This window comes from Puma concolor, chromosome E4 (genome assembly GCF_028749965.1).
Source record: "Puma concolor isolate L17-30 chromosome E4, mPumCon1.1.hap2, whole genome shotgun sequence".
NCBI lineage: Eukaryota > Metazoa > Chordata > Mammalia > Carnivora > Felidae > Puma > Puma concolor.
Window position 1 is genome coordinate 46,954,682 of NC_141683.1, and position 26,487 is coordinate 46,981,168.

General features: G+C 38.9%; 1 protein-coding gene across 6 annotated transcripts in view; it reads left to right on the plus strand.

The window, feature by feature from the left end:
• The window catches only part of SWT1 (SWT1 RNA endoribonuclease homolog), a 106,473-nt gene that overhangs the window by 49,092 nt on the left and 30,894 nt on the right, over positions 1–26,487 (plus strand). For all 6 annotated transcript variants that reach the window (XR_015246212.1, XR_015246213.1, XM_086694143.1 and 3 more), the window contains 2 exons: positions 5,876–6,063; positions 10,766–10,897. Coding sequence is in view for 4 of the 6 variants with exons in the window: in XM_086694143.1 (XP_086550269.1) it covers positions 5,876–6,063; positions 10,766–10,897 (320 nt within the window). In the remaining 2 variants the exon portion in view is untranslated. The remainder of the gene's footprint in view (positions 1–5,875; positions 6,064–10,765; positions 10,898–26,487) is intronic.

The window sequence follows — 26,487 nt, forward strand, 5'->3', positions numbered from 1 at the left end:
TATCAAATAATGGTATGCCTACTATATGTTGCCCACCGAGTGTTTAAAAATATTGAATTGTTATTTATTCCTGGATCCTGATTTTCCAGTTGCTACATTGGCAACAGATTCATGAAGGCCACTGGTGAAGAATCTATATCCTCATTAGTGCTTTTCCCTTAACACCTGGCATTAATGTGATTGCTGGAAACACCCTGTGATGTTTCCACAATGAGAGCTCTGAAGCATTTCTCCTTTATTTTCATGTTTAGAAACAGTTCACTGTCTGAGTCAGCCAGGAGCTTTGTGATTTAGCTTGGGCTTTTAACATATACTTTCAGGGGCACCTGGTGGGCTCTGTCTGTGGAGTATGCAACTCTTGATCTTAAGGTCATGAGCTCGAGCCCCACATTGGGGGTAGAGATTACTTTAAAATAAAATTAAATATTTAAAGTAAAATACACTTATGGTAGGAGTTGTTTTGTAGAGTGCATTAGATTTATTTGGTATATGACCTAAATACTTAGTCCTGTCTCAGTAACTTGAGCAACAAATAGATTACCTCCAGGGATAGGGTATCTGAATACAGTAACTGTAAAATAATAATAACAACAACAACAAAAATTAAAAAAATAAATAATCCCCCCCAAACTTTATTTACCAAATGTAGAAAATCAGAAAAATAGGGATATTCATTTGTTTGCTTCTGAGAAGGCTTGTGAGAAAACAAAATGGAAAGTTAACCAAAAGGATTATTTTCGAGATTTTTATATAAATGAGGTGGAACAGGAAAAGGAGACATACATTTTTCTTTTTTCTTTTTTAAGTTTATTTATTTAGGTAATCTCTGCACGCAACATGTGGCTCGAACTCATGACCCCGAAATAAAGAGTCACACCCTCTTCTGACTGAGCCAGCCTGGTGCCCCTACAGTATTCTTTTATAAGCCTTCCAACCATCAAAAAATAAATAAATAAGGCTTGCTCTGCCAGGATGTTAGAATCATGAAAGTCAGTCTTCTTAAACTTGAGACCTACATGCCTCAGGATCCCCATCCTGGCTAGTTATGTCTTTAACCTCTGGTTATTTAACCCCTCTGAGCCTTAATTTCTTCTTTTGTAAAATGAATATAATAATCTGTGTCTCAGAACTGTCACGAGAATTAAATATACATTAATACTTGTAAAGCACTTAGTGCCTCACACAGAGTGAGTGCTATGTAGGTGTTTGATAAAGGAATCCATCTACATACTTGCACACATCACTATTTGAGAACTGAGGAAAAGAGGCAGCATGTGATGATTTAAGAAACATATCTCAGAACAAAATATGTCTTTCATTCATGTATATGTTATAGTTCATGATTCATGTAAACCGGCAAAACCAGAAAGAATAACTTTCTTTTTGTCTTCCTGCACCCAAAGATAGAAAAGGGTAACATTTACTTTTATTTTGGAGAGAGATCATAACCTCATTCAGAGTCAGATTGCTGAAGGTCAAGTCCTGTTTGTGAGTCTTACCAGCTGTATGACCTTGCATGAGTTACTTACCCTTTCTATGTCTCAGTTATAAAATATGGATAATCATAGTATCTGTTTGATAGGGTAGTTGTGATGATTAAAAGAGCTAATAGATGCAGAGTTCTGGGACGCCTGGCTGACTCAGTCAATGGAGCATGAGACTCTTGGGGTTGTAAGCTCAAGCCCCACGTTGGGTAGAGAGATTATTTTAAAAAAATAAAATCTTTGAAATAATAGATACAGGGGCACCTGGGTGGCTCAGACACTTAGGCACCTGACTCTTGATTTCGGCTCAGGTCATGATCTCATAGTTCATGAGATCAGTCCCCGCATCAGGCTCTGTGCTGACAGTGCCGGAGCCTGCTTGGGATTCTCTCTCCCTCTCTCTCTGCCCCTCCCCTACTCTCTCTCTCTCAAAATAAATAAATAGACATTTAAAAAAAAAATGACTGGGTGGCTCAGTCATTCAGCGTCTGACTTCTGCTCAGGTCATGATCTCACAGTTGGTGAGTTTAAGTCCCACATTGGATGAGCACGAGCTTTGGGTGTGCTTGTGCCCTGCTTTAGGTGAGCTCAGGAGGGGTGGAGAGAGAGGGAGAGAGAGAATCCCACGCAGGCCCCACTCTGTCAACACAGGAGCCCAAACCCACAAACTGTGAGCTCGTGACCTGAGCTGAAATCAGGAGTCAGATGCTTAACCCACTGAGCCACCCAGGCACACCTCCCCCAAGGTGATATTTAAAAAAAAATTATTTGGGGGCGCCTGGGTGGCGCAGTCGGTTAAGCATCCGACTTCAGCCAGGTCACGATCTCGCGGTCTGTGAGTTCGAGCCCCGCGTCAGGCTCTGGGCTGATGGCTCGGAGCCTGGAGCCTGTTTCCGATTCTGTGTCTCCCTCTCTCTCTGCCCCTCCCCCGTTCATGCTCTGTCTCTCTCTGTCCCAAAAATAAATAAACGTTGAAAAAAATAAAATTAAATTAAATTAAATTAAAAAACTTAAAAAAAAAAAATAAAATAAATTATTTGAATCAATAGTATAGCACTTTATTCTGCTCAGTATCATTATTTATAAATATTTAAAATATTCTTAGGGGCACCTGGGTGGCCCAGTTGGTTCAGTATCTGACTCTTGGTTTCAGCTCAGGTCATGATCTCACAGTCAGGAGATCCAGCCCCTCGTAGGGCTCCACTCTCAGTGCTGTTTGGGATTCTCTCTAGCCATCTCCTTCTGCCCCTTCCCCTGCTCTGCTCGTGTGTGTGTGTGTGTGTGTGTGTGTGTGTGTGTGTGTGTGTGTGTGTACTCTAAAATAAAATATGCTTAAATATTTTTCATTGTCCATGCTATTTACTGCACTACCTCTTTCTGTCAACCACCAAACTTCTTAAAGAGCAATCTATAACCATGGTTTCCATTTCTTCACTCACTTCTTCCTTAATCCTTCACAAGTAGAATTTTACCTCCACACTCTGGTAAGTGAATTAGGTTATCATTTCCTTCTTAATGATCAAATGCACCCTTTTCTCACTCTTTCTTACTCTTTCTCACTCTTTCTCATTTCTCAACCTTTCTTCAGCACTTGATGTTGTCTACCCTTTCTTTCCTGAAACTTCTCTCTTTTGGCTTTTATTGTTATTGAATACTTCTGACTCTTCCCCTATCTCGTTGATCTCTTTTTTTCTTTTTGCTAATTCCCTCCCTCCTTCAATTCGTCTACCGTTGTCCTTCTTTTTTGCTATATTCTCTCCTCTAACAATCTCATCTACTTCAGAGGTTTGTCTCCCTTGAGAACAGTTCCCAACTGTGTCTTGTAGGCTGCAGATCTGCATATCCAATTACCTGCTAGCTATCTCTACCTAAATGTCTTTTTATTCTTCACACACAACATTCTGAACACAAACTTGTAGTCTGTTTCTCCTCTTTTCTGTAACCAGCCCTTCTTGGCTTTACTGCAGGTGGCCATAAAAATCCAGAAATACAGATAAATATACATTAAATGGCTTACTGCTATTGCACTATGTGACATGTTCAGTGTGTTTTCCTTCATCAGCAAGGCATAGTTTAATGTACTGTTTAAAACTGCAGTGAACGTGGCACATTAAAATAGCATTTTCATCACTTCTTGCACATGTATCTGTGATGTGTTGATGTGTTTATATGTTTGACTTTTACTGAATAAAACTGTGTCTTTATATTCTTTGAAGAAATAATAATCAAGGGGGTTTGATCTATTTCTACTTTATGGACACTTTATATTTCTATTATTTGTACCATTATTCTTCTACACATCCAGATTCAAAAAATCTTAGAGTCTCCCTGTTCCCTGAATCTAGACTTTAGCCAAGTCTATCTAACTTTGCTTATAGCATTACTTACCCCAATTTGAGAAGTCCAGGACAAGAATGCTAAGAGAATTGTCAGCTCTTAAAATTCTGTAAAACATTGCAAATTTCCACAAGTGTCATCTCCATTCCGCCTACACAGGAGCCAATGTCCCCAAACCATCCATTCCTAGAACAGAAGTGAGGCCTTGATGCCATATTCATCTCCGCCAACACCAGACATGTGGCCAGATTTCACAGGGGTGACCCGTGGATATACTGCCATCTTAGAAGCTGTGAGACCAGAGCAGACACAGGTGTTAAGTGGGAGCTGGCCCCACATTCCTTCAGACTAATCTGTACCTGAGCGACAGCTACAGTCTGATACTGGTGACAGCCATTAGCAGGACTGTCATACCCTGGAGCCTTGTTTTGAGCTTCCCTGTTATACTCCCAAGGCTTTGTCTAGGGACTGCATTGGGTGGAGGAGTTGTAAAGGTGGGGGAGGGGGAATGCAGAGGCCCTGTAGACTGGAACAGTGGAATGCATGCCTAGGGCATACAGCCAGCAGTCTCCTTTCCTGGAGGCTCTAGTGGAAGCCGTAGTATTTTTTTGTTTGTTTGTTTAAATTTTAGTTCACATACAGTGCAATATTGGTTTCAGAAGTAGAATTCAGTGATTGATCACTTATAACCTATAACACCCAGTGCTCATCCCAAGTACCCTCCTTAGTACCCATCACTCATCTAGCCCATCTCCCCACCTATCTCCCCTCCATCAACCCTTAGTTTGTTCTCTATCGTTAAGAGCCTCCTGTGGTTTGTTTTTCTCTCTCCTCTTTCCACCCCCACTCCACCCCAGTCTTCCCCCATATTCATCTGTTCTGTTTCTTAAATTCCACATATGAGTGAAATAACATATTTGTCTTTCTCTGATTGAGTTATTTTGCTTAGCTTAATACATTCTAGCTCTTTCTGGCCAAGTCTTTAAAAATGTTTCTTGCATGGGGGACCTGGGTGGCCAGTCACTTGAATGTCCAACTCTTTGATTTCAGCTCAGGTCATGCTCCCAGGGTCGTGGGATTAAGCCTCGCATCCAGCTCTGCACTGAGCATGGAGCCTGCTTAAAATTCTCTTTCTCTCTCCCTTTGTCCCTCTCCCCCACTCGTGCTCTCTCTCTCTCTCTCTCTAAAATGAAAATAAATATTTCTTGCAAAAGTTTTTCTTTTTCTTTTACTGCCTTTTCCTACTTAATTCAAGTTCTTAGGACTCCTCTTCTGAATCATTTTAGTAGCCTTCTGACCAGTCTTCATGCCTCTACTTTCTTATGTTCCCGTTTGTCTTAGAGTACAGTCCTGAATCTGTCACTTCCTAAGTTAGAAACCTTCAGTGGTTTCTTCAGTGACATAAGATTTACATTCCATTCTGATTTTTTTTTTTAATAATAGCCCTTTGCAATTACATTCTTGTTAATGGATTGTAAGGTGCTTGGAGGCTTGATTACACATGTTTATCATTGTATCTTAGGTGTTCTCTGTCTAGTTTAATGCCATACATGTAAAAGTGTTCAAACAGTATTCTTAAGTTGATATTAGCATGTTAGCTAAGAAACGTCACTATAGGGGCACCTGGATGGATTAGTTGGTTAAGCGTCTGACTTTGGCTCAGGTTATGATCTCATGGTTGGTGGGTTCGAGCCCCAGATAAGGCTTGCTGCTGACAGCTCAGAGCCTGGAGCCTGCTTCAGATTCTGTGTCTCCCCCTCTCTCTGCCCTTCCCCCACTCACACTCTGTCTCTCAAAAACGAATAAACGTTTAAAAAAATTAAAAAAAGATGTCACTGTAATAAACACATTGGAAATATTGTTTGATATAAGTGGGAAAGGAAAATATTTTTTCTAGCTCTGATGCCTTTCTGGGAATATTGTGTACACAGTCAAGGACAAAGAATAGTCAGCATTTCTCGGAAAGCTAGAACAATGTAAGCACAATTGACATTCTGTTTCTCTCATTTACTGATGAAGGACTAGCTGAAACTTATTAATTCTTATTTCCCCAGGTCAAGGCAAAACTTAAGCAAAATCCTTCAGAAACTACAGTGCGTAAAAAGCAAGAAGATACCTCGTTAATGAAATCTAATAACCAAGAAGTCACCATTTTCTCAGGTTCTCATCTTCCCCAGCCCAACAGGCATCAAAAAATCTGGTCTACCCTAGAGAATGTTTGGACAACATTATATCAGAACAGGTACTAAATTTCTAAGAATTTTTGAATTCTAGGGTTTTCCATCATTGCTGTTATTCATTGGACAGTTAGTGTTTGGGCTGTGAGTTGAATGCATTAGATTACCTTACTGAGAGGCTTTTACCAACTCGGTGCTTTAGAAACAGTGATGCTTAAATAGGGATGCAATCAGATTCACCTGGAGAGTTTTAAAAATATATATGCCTAGGCTCTGTCCCTAGAAGTTCTGATTCGGTCTGCTAAGACTGAGCTGACACTGCAATAGTGCATAAAAAAAAAAAAAAAAAAAAAAAAAAAAAAAAAAAAAATCTCTCCAGGTGATTCAGATGTGAACTCTTGATGAGAGGCATTTCCCATGTATGTCAAAAACCAGTGAAGGCCACCTAGATTGGCTGAACAAATTAGCAGGATACAAAGCCTTAGTAAAATTTATTTAAAAAAAAATTTTTTTTTAACATTTATGCATTTTTTGAGAATGAGAGAGACAGAGCATGAGCAGGGAAGGGGCAGAGAGAGAGGGAGACACAGAATCAGAAGCAGGTTCCAGGCTCAGAGCAGTCAGCACAGAGCCTAACATGGGGCTCAAATGCCTGGATCATGAGATCATGACCTGAGCTGAAGTTGGACGCTTAACCGACTGAGCCACCCAGACGCCCCTAAAGCCGTAGTAAAATTTAAAATAATCTAAGAAAATGTCGTTTTGGATTAGGGAAAATTCATATAAGGCTTTTTGAAAAGGAAGATAAATATTTTTATTCAAAAGGAAAAAATGCAGGGCGCCGGGGTGGCTCAGTCGGTTGAGTGTCCCAACTTTTCAGCTCAGGTCATGATCTCACAGTTTGTGAGTTCGAGCCCCACGTAGGGCTTGCTGCTGTCAGCTCAGAGTCCACTTCAGATCCTCTGTCCCACTCTCTCTCTGCCTCTCCCCTACTCACACGTGTGCTCTCTCTCTGTCTCAAGATTAAACATTTTTTTAAAGAAAGGAAGAAATGCTTTTATTCCTTTGATACACATGAAATACTGTGTTCCTGGTAAAATGAAAAGATAGAGACCAGTTGTGAGTAGTTCTTTAAATGCTGCTGGAGTTAGGGGCGCCTGGGTGGCTCAGTCAGTTAAGCGGCCGACTTCGGTTCAGGTCATGATCTCGCGGTCAGTGAGTTCAAGCCCCGCATCGGGCTCTGTGCTGACAGCTCAGAGCCTGGAGCCTGTTTCAGATTCTGTGTCTCCCTCTCTCTGACCCTCCCCTGTTCATGCTCTGTCTCTCTCTGTCTCAAAAATAAATAAACGTTAAAAAAAATTTTTTTTTAAATAAATGCTGCTGGAGTAACTTAAAAAATAATTTAAAACAACTGATTTTAAAGTAGGCCAACAGTCTCTCCCATACTTTCTCCCAAACCCATAACCTTTATATAATTTTATATATATTATATAATTTGCCAGTCATACTGTATGCGGTTTAGTGTGATTTTGGTTCAAGGGTCCAGTGTGACTGTTATTTTAGATTAATACCATCTGTCCTAGCAGCAAAGGAATAGGAGCACTCTTCTTAACCATCTATTCTCTATTTACAACACTGTAGATTGAGGGCCCATTTTTAGCCCTTGGAATTTTGTGTTTTCTTATAAAGCAAAGGTTTTGTGTGTTTGTTTTGTCCAGTCTTAACATATTTGTAATGTTTTGGCTAATCAGAGATTCTTGTTAGCTGAAAGTTACCATATATGCTAGGCAGAAATTATCACTTTCAAAATAAAATAGATTAAAGCCATTTGTAAGATGCTTTAATCTTCTCTTCATTTAGAAAATATTTGAATACTGCAGCACCTGTGTGGCTCAGTTGGTTGAGCATCCGATTTTGGCTCAGGTCATGATCCCAGGGTCAAGGGATCAAGCCCTGTGTTGGGCTCTGCCCTGAGCGTGGACCCTGCTTGAAATTCTCTTCTCCTTCTCCCTTTGCCCCTCACCCCTGCTCACACACTCTCTCTCTAAAAAAACAAAACAAAACATGGGGCGCCTGGGTGGCTCAGTTGGTTAAGCGTCCGACTTTGGCTCGGGTCACAATCTCGCAGTCCGTGGGTTCGAGCCCCGCCTCGGGCTCTGGGCTGATGGCTTGGAGCCTGGAGCCTGCTTCCAATTCTGTGTCTCCCTCTCTCTCTGCCCCTCCCCCGTTCATGCTCTGTCTCTCTCTGTCTCAAAAATAAATAAAACGTTAAAAAAAAATTAAAAAATAAAAACAAAACAATTGAGTACTTTTTTACCTTGGAGTTGACCTATAATATATATACGTTTGTGGTGGATGTTAGAATTCTGGGTAATTTCTGTGTAATAGACTTTACTTTGTAGTATTTCAGTACATGAAAAATGCTTATATTGCTTTATCAGTGCATGGTTATTAAAGCCCACTTCATTGCTTCTCATGCCTGATTGTGTACCAGAGTCACTGTATAATTTTCCAATATATTCATGCTTGAGCCTTTCATGCAGAGATGCTCATTTGAAGGTCTGGTAGGCCCTATGTATTTTATGCTTTGAAATACTTTTTCTTTTGGAAAGGTAAAGCTGTACTTATTAACAATTGCATTTCTTTAGATTTTCTAAGTTTTCCCTTTTGCAGACCTGTCAAAATGGTCACCTTTTTCATATATCACTTCTGCGAATGTGGAAAAACAATTTTTTGGTTCTTCAATGCATTAAATATATAATCACCATGTGACCCAGCAGTTCCATTCACAGAGCTATACCCAAATGAACTGAACACAAGTGTTCAAACAAAAACTTACATATGAATGTTCACAACCATTTGCTATAGCCAAAGTGGAAACAACAGATCCACTGCCCATCAACAGATGAATGGATAAACAAATTGTGGCCTATCATAAAATGTTTGTATCTATAAAATGGAATCTTTCTCAGTCATAATAATGTATCGACATCCATTATGACGTGAATGCATATTGAAAACATGCTAATTGAAGGAAGCCAGACACAAAGGTCACGTGGTATATAATTCCATTTATTTGAAATATCCATAGTAGGTAAATCTGTCGAGCTAGAAAATGGATTAGTGGTTACCAGGAACTGGGGGGAGGGAGGAATGATGAATGACTGCTTAATGAATACAGGATTTCCTTCTGGAGTGATGAAAATAGTCTTGATTAGATAGTGGTGATAGTTGCAGACAGTGTGAACTACCAAATGCCACTGAATTTGGAACACTTTAGAATTGTTAAAATGGTAATTTTATGTTTTACCACAATTTTTTTTAAATTTTATTTATTTTGAGAGAGAGAGAGAATGTGAGCAGGGGTGGGGCAGAGTGAGAGGGGGAGAGGGAATCCCAAGCAGGCTGCATGCTGTCAGCACAGAGCCTGATGTGGAGCTTGATCCCACAAACTGTGAGATCATGATCTGAGCCGAAATCAAGAGTCAGACATTTAACCAACTGAGCCACCCAGGCACCCCTATTTTACCACAATTATTTTAAAAAGTGCTTTGGAAAGTACTGTGAAGTAGGGGAGAAAATTCCCTTGAATGCTACTACCTAAAGGTAACCCAGTAGTTAACATTGTTACTGTTATGTACACCCAGCTTTGTTTTTAGGCATGTATATTAGTTTCCTGGGGCTGCCATAGCAAATTACCACAAGCTAGATGGTTTACAATCATAGAAATTTATTCACTCACAGTTCTGGAGGCTGTAAAGTCTGAAATCCAGGTGTCTGTAGGCTCTATTCTATTGGGAAGTTTGACTAAGATCTTAAGGTCACATTCTGAGGTTCTGGGTGAACATGAATTTGGGGGGCATGCTGTTCAACCCAGTACAGCATATGTTTTGACTTTTTATATGGTGGTTGTTATGTTATATAAATAAATTTTGTATACCTTTATGTTTCTAATGTATAGATGGCGTATTATTTTAATTGTTCTTTGTTATTATGTCAGGTGGCTAATTCACTATTTACTTAGCACTTTTTATATTGCTGAACATTTACATGATTACTAATTGTTTACCAAATGCAAAATTATTATTAACATGTGGTAGATTTCTAAAATTGGAATGATCAGAGTAAAGTATATTAACATTTATAACTTCTAGTTTCAGCAAACAGGTAAATCTGCATCTTTTCTGCATCCTTATGTACTGGAGCACTGACAATACTTATATACTGACCTGAATGTAGATCAATAGTATTACTTCCAGGGATGCCTGGGTGGCTCAGTCGATTAAGCATCTGACTTCGACTCAGGTCATGATCTCCCGGTTCTCAGATTGGAGCCCCTCATTGGGCTCTGCACTGACAGCTCAGAGCCTGCAGTCTGCTTCAGATTCTGTTGTGTGTGTCTCTGTCTGCCTGTCTGTCTGCCTCTCTCTCTCTCTTAAAAAATAAACAAGTAAATGTTTAAAAAAATACTATTACTTGCATGTCTTATGGTCTTTTGATATGAAACATTATTCCTATAGCTTTTACAGTATTACTTTAGATTAGACACATATAGTCATTGACCTAGATCCTCTGCATGAATGGTAGCCTGCACTTTTATTTCTGATTTAAATAAATCAGGATAATGAGAGAGGAGTTATAAATATTACCTTATTTTATATATTATAAATGGAAATGCTTGAGTTACAATAAATAGTGCATATTTTAAAAATTAAATAAATAATGCATATGTACTTATGAGTATCTTTTTTTTCCACTCTATTTTAGCATGGATGTATTTCAAAGATTGGGCTCAAATGCAGCTTTGACTTCTTCAAAAATAGCATCATTTGAGGAAGCATTTGTATATCTTCAAAAGTTAATGGCAGCTGTGAAGGATATTCTTGAAGGAATTCAGAGGTAACCACTAATTAATTTTGAAGTTTCATTTATTTTCTCTTTCTTCTAAGTTGACTAGCTTTCTTCTAAGAAATTTTGAAGTTTCATTTATTTTCTCTTTCTTCTAAGTTGACTAGAGGTGCTGGGAGCCTTTCAGCAAGATTTATAAGCTAATGACCTTTAGATTTCACTTCTCCCTCTCCTTTGCAAAGAATCCTCTATTTGTAGTTTGGACCACAAGAATGTTTCTAGTTTTTTCCTTTCTAGAAAAAACATACCAGGTTTGAAGCTTCGTAAAGAACTTTATTTTCATTATGGTGCATTCATTATGGTAGCTGTGAAAACAGTGCCTGGTGTATAATGGGCACTCAGTAATTACTTGTTGAAAAATAATGCTTAGGTAATTATCACTGCCCTTTAAATACAAATATATGTTAGTATTTGAATACAGTCTCACAGTACCACCAAATGAAGAAGTTTGAGACGCAACATAATCTTTTTTTTTTTTAACGTTTATTTATTTTTGAGACAGAGAGAGACAGAGCATGAACGGTGGAGGGTCAGAGAGAGGGAGACACAGAATCTGAAACAGGCTCCAGGCTCTGAGCTGTCAGCACAGAGCCCGACGCAGGGCTCAAACTCTCGGACCGTGAGATCATGACCTGAGCCGAAGTCAGACGCTTAACCGACTGAGCCACCCAGGTGCCCGAGATGCAACATAATCTTAATGATGCTTTGAGACTTATATTTATGTGATTATTTTAAATATTTGTGAGGCATATAGAAAACATAGTGCCAGAAAGCTGTAGAATGGACTATAACATAAAGTCAGATGTTTTCTTTTGCGGCAAGAAAGGAGAATACAAAGCTTAATCCTGCAATTATTTTGATATGTACCAAAATTGCTTGACCTGAGTTTAACATGCAGCTTGCTAACAGAAGACTACTCTTCTTTATAGATTAAAAAACAAAACCAAAAACTCAAAACTGATTTGATTTGATATTATGTCCAAATTTTAAAAACTTGGTATTTTTTAAAACAACAGTAGTTTTTGAGTTTTTTTCTTTTCTCTTAAGGGTTTTTGGAAACTTCATCTCATTGTTAATGCACAGAGCATTTGTACCACTTTTTGGATCACAGTTGGCTAAATGATTCTGAGAATAGCTTTTTGGGGGGCACCTGGGTGGCTCTGTCAGTTAAGTGTCTGACTCTTGGTCTATGTTCAGGTCATGATCTCACAATTCTCTGCACTGACAGTGTGGAGCTTGCTTGGGATGCGCTCTCTCTCTCTCTCTTTCCCAAAAATAAATAAATAAACTTTAAAAAAAAAGAATAGCTTTTTGGTACTCTTAAGTTACTAATGGATTGAAGAGGTGGAAGATCCCAAGGGCAAGTTAAATATTATCTCTAAGTACAAATAGCACCCCCCTTTTTTAATGTAAAGCAATACTAAATAAGAGTAGCTTTATGAGGGAGAAATATTCAATTTTTATTTTAGCTATGCAAAAGCTATTTCACATTCTAGGTTGCACAAAAGCCATTCTTGACACTACTTTTTTCTACAGAAAGTAGGGATAGCAATCTATATTCAATTACTCAAAAAATGTTTATCAAGTACCAGTTATCCTTGACATCATACCAGGCTCTGGGGCATCAAGGATGAATTCAGTGTGATCTCTGACTCCAAAGAGCTTGTGGAAATCACGCAGTCACGTTACAAAAGAAAATGAACAGGGGCTCCTGGGTAGCTTAGGTAAGTATCTGACTCTTGGTCTGGGCTCAGGTCATGATCCACGGTTTCATGAGTCTGAGCCCTGCATCAGGGTCTGTGCTGGCAGCTCAGAACTTGCTTGGGATTCTCTCTCCCCCTCTCTCTGTCCCTTGTCCCTGTCAGCTTGTGCTGTCTCTCTCTCAAAACAAAAAAACAAAAACAAACAAACAAACAAAATTTACAATAGAGTTGTTAATATTCTAATAGGAACATAAGCAGTGAGGAAGGAAAGGTTTGGCAGTAGATGACGTTGTAGGGGAATGTCTTGTGGGCCATTCAGAGCAGTGTCTGCTTTGTCCCATAGGCTACATGTTTAGATCTGTTAATTATGTGCCCAGACAGAAAGGTTTCTAATCCGAAAGCTTTGGAAATATTGTATACTACACTACTCTCTTGCAAAACCAATCTGTATCCATTTACATATTGATGGGTTTTATAAACCTTTGCTATAGAGAAACCTTTTTAGTTTTAGGAGCTTTAAACATACAGAATCTCTACAGAGATTCTGATGTGATTGGTTTAAATATGTGCCCAGCTATCAGGAGTTTAAAAATTTCTCCAGGTGATTCTAATATGTAGCCAAAGTTGAGAAGCACTAGTTAACTTTCTTAACCCGAGGTTCTCAGCAGGTACTGGCAGAATCAGCATCCTCATCACCACCTGGAACTTGTTATAAATGCAAATTCTCAAACCTTGCCAGACCCTACCAAGTGCAAAACTGTGAGGGGTGGGGCCCAGTTGTCTATGTCCTCCCGGTGATTCACTGCACATCAGAGGCTGAGAACCACTGGTTTAGTGGCTGACTATAATCATCTGGGAGCTTTAAACAAAGAACAGTGGCCAGCCTGACCCTAAACCTATTAAATCTGCTTCTCTGAGCATGGGACCTGGGCATAAGCATTTTTACAAACTCCCCAGGTGATTCTCATGTCAAGCCAGGATTGGGAAATTACAGCATGTAGTACTTACATAAACTGTGTCTAAAGAAGTAAATGTTTGAGTTTTAAGGATGATATAATTTTGTTATTCTTTCCTCCAAGGACACAATACCTCCAGGAACAAGAAAATATTAGTGGTTCTGCTACTTTTAGCACATTACCTGGAATAATAAATTTTCTTGAGCCTCTGTATTCATCTGTAAAAACGGCATAATAATACCTTTCAAAAGCTTTTCACAAAGTTCTTGTGCTTTGAAAGTCAGATGCTGATATAACTTACCAAACCAGCGATTCTCCACTTAATTGTTGGGGAACTTGTTAAAGATAGAGAGTTCTGGATTGTAGTGAAATCACAATATTTGTGGATATTTTTGTAGATGGAGGAAAGTTATAGTTTTAACAAGCTTTCCAGGGAATTTATAGGCCCATGGTGGGGGGACTGCATTAAAGAAACTGATCTAACTTCCTGTAATAAATATATTAGAACCACTTTTGCTACCAGTAGAGGGCATTGTGAATAAAAAAGTTTGCTCATTTCGGCATTCATTAATCTACAGGAAACTACTAAAATCGCGATGTTTTTCTTTTTTTAGCCCTTCAAACAATAGGCATTTAAATAAAAATGTAATAGAAGTGAATAATTATTTTTCAAGTGTATATGTAGTCTTAAAACCTTTAATAAACAATCATATTAAAATAAATTCAGTTAAAAATTTTGTGGGTGGCCTACTATGGGTAGATTTTTATATTTTTTAAACATTGAAAAATACACTCAACTTTTTTTTTATGTTAAATATAATTTATTGTCAGATTGGTTTCCATACAACACCCAGTGCTCATCCCAACAGATCACTCAACTTTGTAGTAACTGCATATTATTAGCGTTTTCTGATGCTTGTTAAAATGGAGTAGTTTCATTTGATTTTGAGATACATACCCAGTGAATATAGCCCAACTCTATTTTATCATAGCAAATCATGTATGATGTTACATTGGGAATCGGTGAGAAGGTGACCTGTTAACCAGGTCCTTCAGTTAAAGAAGTGAATGAAAATGTTTTTATTAAACTAAGAGTTTGGGCTTCTAGTTCCAGATTTATCCCTTTGTAGTTGACTTCAGGCTTGTCACTTACCCCTCTCTAACCCAGTTTCTCTCCTTACTGAGAATCCTGATGCCTTGTTTAGCAGAATAAATGAGATGATGTATGCGAAAATACTTTTTCAGCCATAACGTACTTACAACTGTTAGCTTTTGTTTTCTCCCTAAAGCTGATATGTTAAGTTTGAAATGTTCAAAAATATGTATTTCAATTTTAATGATGCTCTAAACATGATTCTGATTAAGGTGGAAAATATTGGTGGAGCAGTTGTCCATACGGTTATATAATGGGAGCAGAATACCTAAGTTTGCAAAAACTGAAAAAGAGGTGGGAATATTGATGATTCTTACACTTTCTGTATACTTTTTTCTTGGGTGGGAGAGTGAACTTAATTTATTTGCTATTGGTTTGGAAATTGCTTTTTACTTTCTCATCTTTCCCATTTTGTGTAGATAGGACCAATTTGAGCACTTTTGTTAATGGTTTCTTTATCTAAACACTAGAGAACCAGAGTCAGTACTCTTTCCATGTAGACAAAAGTGTATTAAGATTTTTTTTTTAGATCTGTACTATCTAGTGTCATTTTATGCTTTAGTAAGCATGATCAGGTTACTCTCAAGATCACAAAAACCTTTTGCTTGGTATATAAAGGTTATAAAGTTTCGTTTGAAGTGAAAAATTAATTGGAGAGTCATATGGCACATTCTAGAGAAGTTCTACTTCTATAGTAATCAAACAGCATTGTTAAATATTCGTGTACTTAGGGGCACCTGGGTGGCTCAATTGGTTAAGTGTCCTACTTCGGCTCAGGACATGATCTTATGGTTCGTGGGTTGGAGCCCCATGTTGGGCTCTGTGCTGACAGCTCAGAGCCTGGAGCTTGCTTCGGATTCTCTGCCTCCCTCTCTCTCTGCCCCTCCCCTGCTCATGCTCTGTCTCTCTCAAAAAATAAACATTTAAAAAATTATTTAAAATATCTGTTTGCTTAAACTGGCATCTCTACAAAGTTAACTAAACAGGTCATGTTCTCCAACTCCAAAGCATACCATAAATGTGTGTAGCTTTGGCTCAAAAGTTAATACTCAAAACAACAATGAAAGTGATTTAAGTATGTTTTCGTGTCTGAAGTAGATGATGAGCTGCCTGGTTTGGAAGCAGAGAGGAAAGTGGGGAGTGAACATAGGAAATTGCACTCTACCTAGATTTTATAATCATGTTTATGTGTTTCAACCTTTATAAAATAAGGTTGAAATTATTAAAAAAAAAAAAAAAAGAAAAGAAAAATGGTAGCATCTTGAATCCAAAATATAAGCAGATCGTGCCTCAATGTGCATATTCATTTTAACACTTGAGTGAACATGTAAAACTGTGCACTTCTGTGTTAATTTAATGAATTCTAGATTTCTAGCTCAGGTAGCTTTAGATGAAGTGTTTGAAATAATGTTTTCTTATTTTCATCTTTTGAATCATATGCGGGGCTGGGAGAGGGAGTTACTATTCATTATAAGTAACTTGTCACATTTTAGAGGGGGGAATGTTCTTTTATGAGAGGGTACTTCTTCTCTGGATAACATTTGTTTTTCTAGCTGTCATATTTGGTTTGGTTGTTTTTTGAGAGAGAGAGAGAGTGTGTGAGTGGGGGGATGGCGGGGGGAGAGGGAAAGAGAATTTTAAGTAGGCTCCAGGCTAAGTGCTGAGCCCAACTAGGGGCTCAATCTCTCAACATGATCAGGTGAGATCATGACCTGAGCTGAAATCAAGAGTTGGACACTCAACCAACTGAGCCACCCAGGTGCCCCTGTTTTGATTGTTTTTAAATTTTTTTTTTTTCAACGTTTTATTTATTTTTGGGACAGAGAGAGACAGAGCATGAACGGGGGAGGGGCAGAGAGATTGGGAGACACAGAATCGGAAACAGGCTCCAGGCTCTGAGCCATCAGCCCAGAGCCCGACGCGGGGCTCGAACTCACGGACCGAGAGATCGTGACCTGGCTGAAGTCGGACGCTTAACCGACTGCGCCACCCAGGCGCCCCTGTTTTGATTGTTTTTAAATGAGGATTAATTGAGTGCTAACTGATGCATTGGGCTTGGTCATGTTCTGGATGGGCTACATGCCTCATCTTAGAATATGATTTTGGAAAATGAGACTTGTGCTTGGATTTAGGAAAGGAAAATTGTTAATTTTTATCATCTTCAAATGCTTTAATGATCCTCAGAACTTTAGTAACCTCTGTTACAATCCTATGGCTTTGGTTTGAAATATTTTGTAGAGCTGTTTTTGTAAAGCACAATAATAATAATGAAGTTTGGGATTTTTTCAGTCTGTCATTCACTTATATTTTTATATTATTAAGCCTCTAGAAATGAATTTTCCTATTTACTTTCTTATGGCATTTTAACATTAGAGAAAAACATTTACTGGTGTAACCATATATGATTCCTCTGAGCAGGAGCCCTTAATCACAGAGGCTTCTCAGATCTGCAAATGATTTAGCCACGTCAAAGAATGTGGAGTTTGCATTTGCAAGAATATTTTATTAACTTCATAGTGTGTGTTTTGGAGACTGACCTCTTGAGGGTTTTTAGAAAGGTTATTTAGAAAAGGTCCTCCTTCAGTTGACACAAAGATAACACTCTTCAGGCTGTTTTATAGATTAAGCTAATTGTTCAAACAAAAGTTTCTCTTAGAGACACGTGTAGAATAGAATGACATTATAAAGTGACTTTTCAACATCTCAACTCACTGCAGTGTGCAAGGTGTTTAGCCACTGATAAATATTGTCCTTATCTAGAGTGGGGAGGTTTATCCGTGTTTATTTAGGTCTGACCTATTTTCTTTGAGTCTTGGCCTTTCTACCCTTAGATAATTGGACTTTACCTCTGCTCTCCCATTGGGGTTCCCACATATCGCTGCACCTCTTTATCAGACTCTTTTCACACCCCTAGTCCTGTCTATCATCAAGTGTATCAGTTACTGTGTTGAGTAAGAGAAAAATATAATACAACCTATTAATTAGAAATGAAAGGACTTACTTGCTTCACCCTCCATGCCATCATTTTTTTTTTTTTTTTTTTTGAGAGGGAGCGAATGAGTGAGCAGGGAGAAAGGCAGAGGGAGAAGGAGAGAGAGAATTTTAAGCAGGCTCTCCCTCCAGTGCAGAGCCCAGACACAGGGCTCAATGTCATGACCATAAGATCATGACCTGGGTTGAAATGAGGAGTCAGATGCTTAACTGACTGAGCCACCCTGAAGCCCCTCCATGTGATCATTTTGTACTTAACTTTCTTTTAATTTATTTTGTAATCAGCTCCATGGGATTGTGAATACCTTTAAGGAAGAAACTTCACTTATTTTCTTTGTTTTACTTTTGTATATCTAGATATATACCTGCATCACAATGACACATAGTAGATGGGGGGAAAAAGTATTGAATGAGTTCTCTATAGTCTTTCCAGTAGAGGGTAACTTCTTTAGGGCTGAATGCTACCAATAGTACTACATTATGACATTTGAGGAATAGGTGACATAGATATTTTAAAAGTGATACAGAAGAGAGAAGTGTAAGCCAAAAAAAGGAAACAGTAAGAAAAGGAGAAAGGAGAATGAAAGAAGAAGATTGAGGAGATAAAAAACAGTATTTATGTCTAGAACAGATGATGGAGCCCCCAGTAATTTTCCCAAATAGCTTTTGGGAGTCCCACGTTATCCTTGATTACTTAATCCTGGTCTCTCTATATCAACTTTATAATTAGGGTTAGTAGAAGGAAAAATGAAATCTAATGGGAGGGATTGAGATCCAGGGACTATAACCAGACCTTTCTTATATAAGACATATGTAATGTATTATATAAAACATAGACAGTTATTGTATAAGTAAAAACTTTTTTATGTTGTCTGTATTGCAGTTTGATAAACACTGCTCTAACTTAACATTTATATCAAATGTTATATATAATACATAATAAAATTTATATTCATTAACAAAATATGTGGCATCCACATATTAATCTGACTGAATTATCCAGCATTAGCTGATTTGTTTTAACCTGGCCATTTAATGCTACTGAAGACAACAGATCACTCATGACTTAATTTTTAGAATAACTAGATTTTATTTTACACATCTGAAGCTCTTACCTATGCTTCCCAGCATTTGTAATTCAGGGACCTTTATTTTTATTCTAAATAGCAGGGGAGTGATGCCATAGTTACTTCTCCCATCCCAAAGCATTTCTAGGTGTTGGTTTTTCTTGTTTTAGTGAATAAAATCCGGTTTTGGGTGACCGAGTTAAATATCTGCCATCATAAACTCCTTGATCATAACAGAATTAAGCAATCAAATATAAAGATTACTTTTGAAGATGACAAATATTTGAATTTATTTATGGAGTTGTTTTTATTTAAAACCAACATTCCTTTAAATTTGCCCTTTGTTTGTTGCTGGTTATTTCTACCTAATGATTTATTGATCTCATATTTGATTAAAATTCCCTGCTATTTAGGTCTTATGTTAAGAAATGCCAAATCCATTTAAAACTATGTTTTTCAGTGGAGCAGATGGGATAAATGACTGACCAAATTAGTGGGGTTAAACATTAGTAAAATAAATGAAAATGAGGGGAAAGTAATTAATTAAAGATGCTGAGGGGCGCCTGGGTGGCACAGTCGGTTAAGCATCCGACTTCAGCCAGGTCACGATCTTGCGGTCCGTGAGTTCAAGCCCCGCGTCAGGCTCTGGGCTGATGGCTCGGATCCTGGAGCCTGTTTCCGATTCTGTGTCTCCCTCTCTCTCTGCCCCTCCCCCTTTCATGCTCTGTCTCTCTCTGTCCCAAAAATAAATAAACGTTAAAAAAAAAAAGATGCTGAATAAGTGCTATTGTTGTGATTTTACTTAAATAGTAAGCATAGGAGATAAAGCAAGATGACCAGTTCTAATTCTTTCTTACAGAATAGTTGTACAAAGGTTTAAAGTTAGAGACTCTATGATTATTCCCATCTATTTTGAGAAATATCCTGTTGGGCCTCTGAAGACCTCTTAACACAGTGGTAGGTCAGCTGTCTGCCTGTTTTAAGAAGTGATACAATCAGTGTCCTCAGGACTATTTGTCCTGGATATAAAAGGTGGAATCCAAGGCACCTGGGTGGCTCAGTCAGTTGAGCGTCCAACTTCAGCTCAGGTCATGATCTTGCAGTTCGTGGGTTCAAGCCCTGCGTTGGGATCTGTCCTGACTGCTCAGAGCCTGGAGCCTGCTTCAGATTCTGTCTCTGCCCCTCCCCTGCTCGCTGTCTCTCTCTCTCTCTCTCTCTCTCAAAAAAATAAATAAACATTAAAAAAGATTTTTTTTAAACAGGTGGAATCCAACTCAGGACAGTGTTTTCTACATAGAAGACAATAAATATTATTGTACATCAGAAACCCCTGGAATTACCTAATGTTTTGATATGCCAATTCCTATTAATAAGGCATACTAAACCTTCTGGAATCAACATATACTTACCCTTAATAATGTAGCTGAAGCTATAAATTGTAAATTTCCAATTCATCTTTCTTTTTGCTAACATTAAGCTAGTTTACTTTGTGACAGCATTCTATGTATTTTCCCCAACTTATTTGTTGAGCTAAACTAGATTATGAAAATCACCAAAATTATATTTTCTATATTAAAGATGGTAATCTATGTAGATTTTATTTTAAACCCTTTTTTTTTTTAAATTTTTTTTTTTTCAACGTTTATTTATTTTTGGGACAGAGAGAGACAGAGCATGAACGGGGGAGGGGCAGAGAGAGGGAGACACAGAATTGGAAACAGGCTCCAGGCTCTGAGCCATCAGCCCAGAGCCCGACGCGGGGCTCGAACTCACAGACTGCGAGATCGTGACCTGGCTGAAGTCGGACGCTTAACCGACTGCGCCACCCAGGCGCCCCTTAAACCCTTTTGATAATATAGATTAAAAAGTGTGAGTACTTTGGCACATTAGTGGAGCATAAAGGAGTGTGAAGAATATACCAAGTCAGCCTTCTTCAAAAGGATTTGTGTCCATTTAGCAGGGCTTCTGTTAGCGTAGAAAAAGTGAAATACTAAGACTTTTGCGGGGGATTGCTAGATACTGGCTCTGAGTGAATACTAATTCTGGGGACCTAAATTCCACCATAGTTGGAGAAATGGTCAGTGAGACAAATCAACCTTGATTGATAAACAGTAACTACTGGTTCATTTGATAGCTTAGGAAAAACAAGATTGGAAGTTTGGTGACAGGGACGTCTGGAGAAGAGGTTTGTGGATGGGCATCTTGCAATGGGCACAGAATATGGGGGTGTTTGTGTCCCATGTGAATACTCATCAAAGGCTACCTACCGTATGCAGAGGAGACTCAGTAATCAGGTGGACCAGATCAGCTGTCCTGTAGATGTCAGTGTTTCCCTAGCCACCCCAGTGTTTGGTCAGTGAGCTCCTAAACAAAGGGACAATGGCAGTCTTAGAAAACATGAGCTCAAACGTGGGACTTCCCCTCAAGAAGCCTGCTCTGGCTGCTGCCACTGTTGAGAGCCCAAACTGTCAGCAGCAGAGGCAAATGCTAAGCAGTCAATAAGGCACCATCTGCTTGGAGACCAGTAAGCCACTTAGAGTGGCAGTGATTCAGACCCTTTCCATCATGAGGCAGTGATTTGTCCTCACAGGAATAGATACTTCTTTTGGATGTGGATTTGCCTTCCCTCATGGTAGTGATTCTGCCAGCAGCTCCATCTATTAATTTAAGGGATATATTGGCCACTCTCTTGATATGCCATACAACCAAGGAACTAATTTTATAGCAAAGTGCAGCTATAGCTATGTGGAATTCACTGTCTTTATCATACGCTAACCTAAGCAACTGACTTTGCAAAACACTGGAGTGACCTGTAAAAATCGTATTTACCATACCAGCTATAACCTGTTGAGTTTGGGTTCTGTCCTAAATAATGCTGTATATGGTGCCCTTTTCCCCTTAGAATATGTAGAATTCAAGAATCAAGGGAAGTAAGTGGTGATGGTTTCTCTATTATTATACCAAATAACTCTTCTCCTGGTAACAAGTACTGTTTCAGTCATTGCTTAGTCAAGAAAACAAACAACTCTAGATATTTTGGACAGAAAATTTAATGTACATACTTAATTTCAGTACTGTTGGAAGGACTGGAAGAGCAAAGGGGAGAATGTGGGAATATCTGGAGGTGCGGAAGAGGGTTTTTAATGTATTCAGAAAAGATCTTGTATCCCAGTGCCCTCTGTACCATAGGAGCACAATCGTGATTACTGATTGTTTTTTTAAAAAAAAAAATTTTTTTTTCAACGTTTTTATTTACTTTTGGGACAGAGAGAGACAGAGCATGAATGGGGGAGGGGCAGAGAGAGAGGGAGACACAGAATCGGAAACAGGCTCCAGGCTCCGAGCCACCAGCCCAGAGCCCGACGTGGGGCTCGAACTCACGGACCGCGAGATCGTGACCTGGCTGAAGTCGGACGCTTAACCGACTGCACCACCCAGGCGCCCCTATGATTGTTTTTTAAAAGTCAGCAGTTCCTACAGATTGCTTGGAAATAGTTGCAAACAATAAGAGACATGGATGTGATCCTAGGAAGTATTTCACGTGCAAAAAAAGAGCATTCTACAGTCCAGGGTGTTCCATTCAGTTAAGCTGTAATTGTTATTCTTGCTTTACATATTTAAGCTTAGGGCCAATGTACTAGCACCCATCTGCCCTCAAAGCAAAACAAAGAAAATGCAACTTATTTTCAGTGCCATTAGTCAGTAATTAGTTTTTTTCGTAAACGTATAGATTTCCAGAGAAGTTGAAGAGATATAATTGTGTTATAACTTGAACCAACATACTTTTCATACCCAGGCATTTTCAACTTTGTATTGAAACTCATTTTAAATAGAATTCCCTGTTCAGAAATTTATTGCCAATTCTTCAACTTAGACACTTCTGTGATGTAATGACTCATGGGAAAGGACCATTGTTTAGACACCTATTCCTTTAAAAATTTTTTTTTCAACGTTTATTTTTTTGGGACAGAGAGAGACAGAGCATGAATGGGGGAGGGGCAGAGAGAGAGGGAGACACAGAATCGGGAACAGGCTCCAGGCTCTGAGCCATGAGCCCAGAGCCTGACACGGGGCTCGAACTCCCGGACCGCGAGATCATGACCTGGCTGAAGCCGGACGCTTAACCGACTGCGCCACCCAGGCGCCCCTAGACACCTATTCCTTATCGATTTCTACACTCCGCCTCAGGTCTGTGTCTTTCCCGGGCTCTAGGGTCATTGGTTCCTACTGCCACTATCCTGTCTACCACCAACAGAGCCACTGATCTTTCTCTCTACATGAGAAATATTCTTACTTCAACCAAGATACAGTAGGACTTTATCGAGGGAATCTTCACTAAAAAGCTAATGAATATATGAGTAAGCAGAAAGAAAAAGGCAAAAGCAGTTCAGTTCTTTGTGGTGAGCCAATCAAAAGATTAGGTGCACAAGAAACTGCATACTTTGCAGTTTAGTTGGTGGTTGACTTCCCTTACCTCACCTGCCCTGTTCTGCTACATAACAAATCATCTCACAACTTATTGGCTTGAAACATTGGCAATCACTTATATTCTCTAATGGTTCTGGGGGTTGACTGGACACAGCTGAGTAGTTCTCATTTGGGCTCTCTTGTGCAGCTGCGGTCACATGGCATCTGGTGGCATTTCAAAGTCTGGCTGATGCTGGGTGTTGACTAGAACACCAACACGTAGCATCTCCATGTACCCTTAACTTCCTCACAGGCTGAAGGCTGGTTTCTAAGAGTGTCCAAAAATGCCAGGTGAAAGTTCTTTTGCCTTTAATGACATTGCCTCAGAAATTATATAGTGTCATTTTCCACGGAGTCACAGACCGTAGATTCAGGGAAGGGAACATAGACTCCATCTGTTGATAGGAGGAGGAATGTCAATATTACATTATAAAAAGAACATGTGAGATGAGAGATCTTGTGGTGAGGCCATCTTGGAAAATACAGTCTAACAGTCTGCCCTCTGGCCACAACAGTTTACATGCCTTCCCCTAGCCACATATACTCATCCCTCCCCTCAAGACCACCACGTTTTACCCCATTATGACATTAGCTTAAAATGTAGGATCTTATTTATTTATTTATTTAATATATGAAACTTATTGTCAAATTGGTTTCCATACAACACCCAGTGCTCATCCCAAAAGATGCCCTCTTCAGTACCCATCACCTACCCTCCCCTCCCTCCCACCCCCCATCAACCTCTAGGATCTTATTTAAATCAGGTCCAGGTGTGGTGAGGCAAAGCTTCTTGGGTGTGACTCCTTGGGTACCACTCCTCTCTGGTTTTACTGTGGACTAAAGAGACAAGTTAGTTCCCCTCATCTCCCAACACATAATAGTCAAGCGAGGCATTGGATAACTGCTATATACCTTCTCATTCCAAACAGGGGTTGGGGGCAGGGGTGGGAAACCAGAGGCACGCAGGATTCCTGGCAATTCAAAACTCCAGCTATGCACGTGTTACCACTTCATGAGGCCTCAGTCCTGGTGCCTGCGAATTACTTACAGCTGCTCTTAACTCTCTTCTCTGGGTTCTTGGCTTTAGCCTCTGAGCTTTTTTAACAGGAGAAAAGTAAGCTGCAACTGAGGAGCCTTCTCAGTCTGCTTCCTGTTCATAAAAGGTAGGCAGTACAAAACCTCTTTTCACTTTGTATTACCTCTATCCCATTTAGCCCAAGTAGTTGCACTTCTACCACGACAGCCTCCAAAACACTGTTTTCTGTGAATCCTACTGGGGTTCACTCCATTAGACAAAAATCACAACTGCATATTTCTTTAAAATAAACCCTTGCATTTAAACCCGACCTTGGGTTTCCTGTGAAGCTGCTACAGGGCAATGCCCTTAAGATTTTTTGGAAGTCCTGTTGCTCAACAGATTTTGTGAGCCACACTCTTAGGACCCTTAAAGGGCCTTTTGTGTGAAAGTTTCTCCAAGGCACCTTAGATCTTTCTGAGATGTCAGCTCAAGGTTTTACAGTAATGCTGTTACTGTTTTCCTCTTTAAACCATGTTTTCCTACCAAACCTGTTAAAGGTGAATATTGAATAATACTCCTAGAATAAATTTGGTTGTTACTTCAGGAACTTGATATACTCCAAGCTTTTGCAACTTGTTTTCTAGACTCACCGCTAGGTGTATCCTATCACTACCACCTTCCCTTCTGTATATGCTCTCCTTTTGTGATCTCATCTACTCCCAACCCTTTCATGAACTTATTTCAGTATTACCTCTCTCCTGTTAGTTTTTCCAATCCTCCTTTTATCCCACTACTTATTGGAAAGTTGCACATTTTATTTCTGTTTTATATTGTTATCCTTAAACTAATAAATGCATACTTGACTTATAAAGTTTAAAATATCAGGATTATTCAGATCCTGAGTAAAACAAGGATCTTAAGACTACTTACATTCTCCCTCCTCTCATCTTCCTTGTCTGTACTTCTTGACATTAGTTTCACATTGTTTTAAATCACCCTCCCCCAAATTATTTTTATATAAAATAGTTTTTGTTTTTAGCCCTGTCATATTTATTAGGTGTTTGCATTTTCTCATTGCTTTATTCCTCCTACTCTTTGAGGATTCAGCTTTCTATTTGATGAAGCAAATGTTTGACTCATTCTTGTAGCAAAGCTCTATTAGTGGTAAGTGCTCTCATTCTGACTCCAAGTGTTGCCTTGCCTTCATTCTTGATTGATCCTGAGCTGAGTGTGGATTCCAGGCTGAGAGCTGTTTTCCCTGAGCACTTCAAAGACAAAATTTCATTATCTACTATCGTCTTGGAAATGGGAAGTCAGCTGTCAGCATATTGTTTTTCCTTAGTAGGTCACCCGTCTTCTTTTTTCTCTGAATGCTTTCAAGATTGTCCTCTGTAACTTACCTGTTTGGCAGTTTTATCACAATATGTCTAGGTATGGGTTTTGTTTCATTTACTTTTCTTGAGATGTAGTATGCTTTCTTCAATCTGAAGACTTGCATTTTTGATTCCAGAAATACTCATTCATTGTCTCATCCATCATTGCCTTTCCCCCATTCTCCTTCTTCTCTTATTTTGGAATTTCTATTCCTGCCTCTCCTCATTCTCTGAGCCGTGTCTCTTAACTCCTTTTTTGTTTTTTGTTTTTTCATCTCTTTTATCCCTCTGTGCCATATTCTGAATAATTTCCACAGATTTATTTTCTAGTCCATCAATTCTTTTTTTCCCCAATTGTAAATAATTTTATTTAATCATTTAAAAATATATAATACTTTCACGTTGCTTAAAAATAATTCAAAAGGCAAAAAAGGATATATAGTAAATGAAAATTGTTCTTTCCATCCCTTTTACCTCAGCTACCTTGTTCTCTTCAAGGACAACCAACATTAGTTACTGAAGATTCTCTCTTGTTTATACTACCCATTTTAAAGAGAGAATACCTGGTAAGCTCTTTAAGGGCAGGGGCTCTTTTGATTTTTAATATATCCCCACTCCACACAAGGGTTAACATGTGATAATCAATAGTTGCAAAAATAATAGGAAATACCTGGCTACCTGGATCTTAATGCCATGATTCCATAGTTACTGGTGTAGAGAGTTCAATACCCAAATTTGCAAATTTAGGAATTTTATCAGTTTACTGTGAAACCTTCTCAGACTCAACCGTAATCAAATTTAGAACAAAGTAAGCTGATATATCAGTATGCTCATTTATTTACATTGAAATCAG